Source organism: Xyrauchen texanus, chromosome 24 (assembly GCF_025860055.1).
Source record: "Xyrauchen texanus isolate HMW12.3.18 chromosome 24, RBS_HiC_50CHRs, whole genome shotgun sequence".
Taxonomy (NCBI): domain Eukaryota; kingdom Metazoa; phylum Chordata; class Actinopteri; order Cypriniformes; family Catostomidae; genus Xyrauchen; species Xyrauchen texanus.
This window is the reverse complement of record NC_068299.1, coordinates 3,162,618-3,168,617: the sequence shown is the minus strand read 5'-3', so window position 1 is coordinate 3,168,617 and position 6,000 is coordinate 3,162,618. Positions and strand designations below refer to the sequence as shown.

Below are 6,000 nucleotides of genomic sequence, written 5' to 3'. Positions count from 1 at the left end.
TCTTAATCGACTATTTTAATATTTAATATTTTAGTATTAAACGTGCTTACTAACAATAAACCCCACAGAGAAATGCCAGTTTCGGAGTTTGTACTTATTTACATGACCTGCTTCCTTATTATTTGAACTTTAATAAAGGATGCATTACAGATATAATGCAGACTCGCCAGGTTGTTCCCTTTAAAGACGCTCTGACATGCAAGTTTTGCTTAAGCGGAACGGTTCCAGCTCCGCTTCATTTCACAACGAGTGTGCTTCTGTATTTACTTATTTGGTAATCACCTGAAGCTGTTTGGAAAGTCTGGACTGTGAGCTCTATTTCCTTCCTCTCCTCAATCAGGCTCAAGCTGCGGTTGGTGCTCCTCTCGTTCACCATCAGAGATTAGCGTGATCTCATGTTAAATTAAATGAGTTCAAACGACTATTAGACAACGGAAAGTTTTGTCAGCTAATCATTTCAGCCCTATTTTTTTTATTCAAATGGCACATTAAACTAGATGATAAAGCAATAAAATAATAAAGTGATCAAAAAATACAACGGCTCCATTTGCCATCACGCAAGCATCTGTCGATGACAACAGGTGGAAAATTACTAATAGCTTACAGATTAAGAATAAAGACATTCATAAATGTAAAGATAATAATAATTCAAATAAATAAGCCTAATAAATTCCCTTGTGTTCCCAAAATAATGCTGCCAAATGTGTGTTCTTATCGAATGTGTTTTTTTTATTGAATTTTGGAAATATGTTTAATGTTGCCTAAAGAAAAGAAAAGAAAACTCAACTTCAGGTTGAAGGTGAATGTGTCTTGTATTACTTTATGATTTCATCACTTTCGTCTTTGTTTCTTTAATACAAAGATATTACTGAACCTGCAGAGTTGCGTTCACAATGCATGATAAACACGTGGAAACTAAAACTAAACTCACAGCACCTCCCGAGATAATTAGCAGAATTCTCATAGACGACATTATTCTTGCAAACAGTTTTACAGTTTTCAGACGAATGAAACAGAGAAAAAGAGTGAAAACTCTTAACATGCACTTGTTCCATGAGACAGGCTTGCGCCGCACATTTCTGAACAATCAGCGAATCAGACTCAAGCATTGTGTGTGTCTTTGTGACTAACAGCATTTCTTGTCATGCGTCATTCCGAGAAGTCTTACAGGTCGCCCGCCTGTTGCGGGTAGATGAGCAAAATTACCCATGCATGAAATACATTTGGACGAGGAGCTTGCGGACTGGATTCAGTCGCCTTTTGCGGGTGGCGGGTGCTAGTTTCACACCCTGGCCACTGTTTAATATATTTGGCAACTTCCCAGAGCTATTTCTCGATTTTGTCGATCAGTCAGTTTTTGAGTGTCGCAATAGGCATTGGGATCTTTGTAAGACATTGTCAATATCGATAACATCGTCCTATCGCCCAGCCCTAGTATACTTTCATTTATTCATGATTTTTTTTTTATTTGCATTGTCAAAGTTGATTACAAGGGAAATTCAGGAATCCATTGAAATGGATTTAAACATGGTTAAATGGCTGTGGTTTGTTTAGGATTTTTTTTTTTTTAGGGGATAATTTAATTTTAATGAAATAATTACATATGCAGATTAATTAATTGCAATTATTCACATATTTCAATATCTGCTGAGAAAGGCCCTCACATAATAATAATAATTCAAAATGTGTTGATTAAATAATTATATATAATAATTCTGATAATTAAAATGCATTACACTATTGTGGCAGATGAGTAACGCATTGATAAGACAATTAAAGATTAAAATGTAATAATCATTGGCCTACAGTCCACTGCAATCCATTTTAAAATTAAATTCATCAATCTGTCTGAGATAGATTTAATATAAGGGCTTTTTTAAGGATGTGTCAATGTACACTTGCATCAGATGGATGCATTTGGAGCATCTAACTTTGGTTGTGTTGCATCATGAACAGCGATTTTAAGTCGCTGTGTCAGCTTAAATTAAGTTTAAAACTAGAGAGTCCTGCATTCTGAATTGCGTTCTGTCCATCTATGTTTGAAGAACGCAAGCCTGCGTGTGGTTTGTTCTCTGTAAAAATGCGTGTTGCCTTTACTGCCCCCTGCTGAAATCATGTGGTACTGCAAACTTTGAATAGCTCCGATTTATTTTGGCGTGAGGACAAGATTAAATTGCGTTAATCTTTTAATGCATTATTTTTATATATAATTAATGTCACTAAATTAACACGTTAAATCGACAGCCCTAGTTTTCGCTTCACTCACCACATAAATTCCTCCGTGCTGTCCATCATGGATCTTGTTGTGCCTTACGATAGGGCAGCTGTTGGTCCTGATCTGAATCCCCGCCAAAGCATTGCCATAGATATCATTCCCTTCAATGAGACCTCTGCCATCACCAAAAATGTAAACACCACCCTGGTTGCCATTGAATATGGTGTTACCCCTGTGTTGGAACAAAAAATGGGGGTATTATTATACAATGATCAGAGATACAACTGCTAAAGTGAGCATTTCAGCATTCTTCTGCAAAGCATCAGTCTTTTAGGTAAATGTCACTTAAACAAATTAACAATGCTTTGAATAAGTTCTACATTTACTTCCAAAAAAAACAGTACATTTATCAAAATTATCGAGTTGGGCCTGTGTGAAAAAGTATTTGCCCCACCCAACCTGTATTTTGTGTTTACTCAAGTTGCCTTTGTTTTATGTTATATCTCGTTTGAAGATCTACAACAATCATGTAAGAAAAATGATATGAAAGAAATCATATATGGGGGTAAATACTTTTTCACAGCATTGTATATAAAACTTGTTTACGGATGATCACCCACCTGATTGTGGGGTCGCTGTTGGAAGTAATCCACACGCCCGCAAAATTGTTTGCATAGATCTTGTTTTCGATGAACTGTCCTCGACCCTTCTCATGTACGTAGATGCCTCCCGTCTGACCGTGATGGATTTCACAGCGCACCACTGTGGGGTTAGCATATGCCTTCACCTCGAAGCCCGCTATCCGGTTCCTGTGGATGTTGCAGCTTTCAAAGTAGCCCTGCAGAGGGAGCCAGAGAGTCAAAAAATACAGGCCTCAACCGTGCAGCAAATTCAGATGAGCAGAACGGCATATTATCAGAAAATAATTTACTTAGAAAGTAGACAGTAGACACCAGAGACTCTTATTTTGAAATTAAGAAATTATTAAAAACTATCGGCACAGATTTTTGCCAATAATGATAGTTCCAAAGTTTCTTACCATGCCGTGGTCAAACGTGAACACCCCAACATCTCTCCCGTGATGGATGTGGTTCCGTCTGATGATGGGGTTGCCGTGGTTTTTAACCCAGATTCCAGCTAGAGCATTGTTGGAGATCTCGTTGTCTTCGTAAATGCCCTACAGAAGAAACCCAGAGAGACAGAATGATCCTCTGCTCCAGATGCAGGAAAGGAGGAATGTGATAGTCTACACGAGTTGCATATTACCTGTGCATGGTCTGTGATGTAGAGTCCCACATTCTCACAGTCACTGATGTTACAGTGTTTGATAGTGGGGGATGCACCCTGACCGCTAACACACACCGCTGAGCCCACTGCAGGAACACAAGACACGGCTGTTGGCATCAAATAAAACTAGACCAGACTTTGTGTTCCCTTCAGTTCCATTCATATGCATGCATTTGTGGGAGAGCACAGGCATTAGCAAATATGTTTGTTGAACTCTAACCTGTGAGTTTGATCATTTCTACTCTTTACTCAATAATATTTTGGAAATGGCTGTGGAAAATAGGGTCAGATTGGGAGACAGAATTTTACTGTGTATTTCAGGATTCTTGCGGCCCACTGAACACAGGTTTCATATAATTTCATATAATTTTCAAAACTTATATGAAAAATTATTATTTCGTTATTTTACTAGCCCAACTAATGACTCGTCGGCGCTTTATCAGTAGGTTGCACGACACGTGAAGCATTTGTTTTTTTAGCTTTCACTTAAGAAGAGTTGTGCACTTTTTATTTTAATATATCTCTTTACATAAATACTATTTTCCACTTAAAAACTATAATTTCGTTATTTTACTCATTGATGAGCAAAAGGTCGAGGCAGAAATGACCATGTACCTGCAGGAAATGGCCATTGATGGGGAAGAGGACCCGCTGACTTGGTGGAAAATGAACGACAAAAGGTTTCCGTTTATGGCAAGATTAGCACGGAAATATCTGTGCATATGTGCTACCAGTACTCCATCAGAGCGGGTCTTCAGCACAGCGGGTAGTGTAGTTAGTCCAATCCGCAGCTTATTAAAACCAGATAAAGTGAATATGTTGGTATTTCTGGCCAGAAACATTGAAATTTAAACATGGTCTATGGTGAAAGATATTAGACTTCTTTACGCATTTTTCGCCATCCGCTATGGAGCTATTCGATTTTGCATATCATTTTTTAAACGCTCATTTGTGTAGTTCATATGACCACTTTACAATATTTCAATAACATAATTTATTTTGTAGCCTGTGCTGAAGTTAATTGTGCTGCTAATTATAAGTGAAATGTTAATGCCGAAGTTTCGGTCTGAGTGTTGTTCCGTTTTCTTGTGCTTTATTTGTTCTTCTTCTATGTTTTAATAAATGTGTGTTATTCATATTCACCTTGTTTCTTTCATTTGATTTGACATTATGGATTCATGGCCAAGGAAATGTTTCTTTAAAAGTATTAACCACACAAAAGTTATTTGACGCTCAGCTGGTCTGGGTTTATCTTAAACTGCCGCTTCAGTGTATACAAGAGCTATGTGACAATGAGCAAGATTTTCTGAGACACTACAACTACTAATAATTCATTAATAAAGGCTATTTTCTTGTAGCCTACAACATAAAATATTTTAATCTAAATGTACAGTGTAAGACATGTAAAAAAAGACAAGAAGCTAACAATGTCAAGATCAATATTTGTGTAGCCTGCCTGACACGGTATTTTCACAGACTAACACGTCACGTCTCTGGCATATACTACAGTATTTAAAATAGCATATATGCATTAGTTATATTCTCATTTTAATTTACAGAGCAATCCCTGCAAAGTTTTTAGGTTAACTATAGAAGAGACTAGGATTAGTGAGTCACACTAGCAAGACTCGCAAAAGGGGGCGTGGCATCACGATGCAGGCTCTACATCGTGATGTTGGTCAGCCATCATGATGGAGGATGATATTGTCCATCGGCACAACCCTAGCGTGTAGCCTAATCATTAGCAAGACAGCTAACATTAGCAACTTCATGCAGTCTGAGAAAGCCAGCACCTGAACGTCTAGGGACAAAATATCGAAAAATAGCCAAAAGTTATCATTGATATCATGGATCGTGAAAAATATATATTATTATTATTATTATTGATTTTGATATAGGTTTCATAGGCTGTTGCGCATTAATAGAACAGATCGATCCATCGACGCATTGAAATTGTAAGAATACACGACACCTTTTTTACTCTCAGGTGCTTCTCTTTATTCAGCTGGATGGTAAATAGGCTAATAGCAATTTAATTATTAATTTTTTAACATTATATTTCTATAGCGCTTTTCTGACGCTACATTCAAAGCGCTTTACGCAGTGAGCAGGGGACTCTCCTCAACCTCCACCAGTGTGCAGCATCCACCTGGACGATGCGACTGCAGCCATAGTGCACCAGTACACTCACCACACACCAGCTATTGGTTGAGAGGAGAGAGTAGAGTGATACAGCTAATTAATGGATGGGGATTATTAGGAGGCCATGATTGAAATGGTCCAATGGGGGGAATTTGGCCAGGACACCGTGGTTATACCCTTAATCTTTCTGAGAAGTTTCCTATGATTTTTAATGACCACAGGTTTAAGGTCTCATCCGAAGGACAGTGCCTTTTTACAGTATAGTGTCACCATCACTATACTGGGGCATTAGAACCCACACAGAGGGTGAGACCCCCTATTGTAGACAATGAATACGAAATACACTTCCGGAACCC

The 6,000-nt window shown here is 38.0% G+C and overlaps 1 protein-coding gene across 1 annotated transcript in view; it reads right to left on the bottom strand.

Annotated features, from left to right (window-relative positions):
• The window catches only part of LOC127617487 (F-box only protein 11-like), a 41,290-nt gene that overhangs the window by 12,016 nt on the left and 23,274 nt on the right, over window positions 1-6,000 (bottom strand). The window contains exons 10-13 of the mRNA XM_052089464.1: window positions 3,482-3,588; window positions 3,255-3,392; window positions 2,836-3,053; window positions 2,267-2,447 (exon numbers count right to left, since the gene is read on the bottom strand). Of these exons, the coding sequence (XP_051945424.1) occupies window positions 2,267-2,447; window positions 2,836-3,053; window positions 3,255-3,392; window positions 3,482-3,588 (644 nt within the window). The remainder of the gene's footprint in view (window positions 1-2,266; window positions 2,448-2,835; window positions 3,054-3,254; window positions 3,393-3,481; window positions 3,589-6,000) is intronic.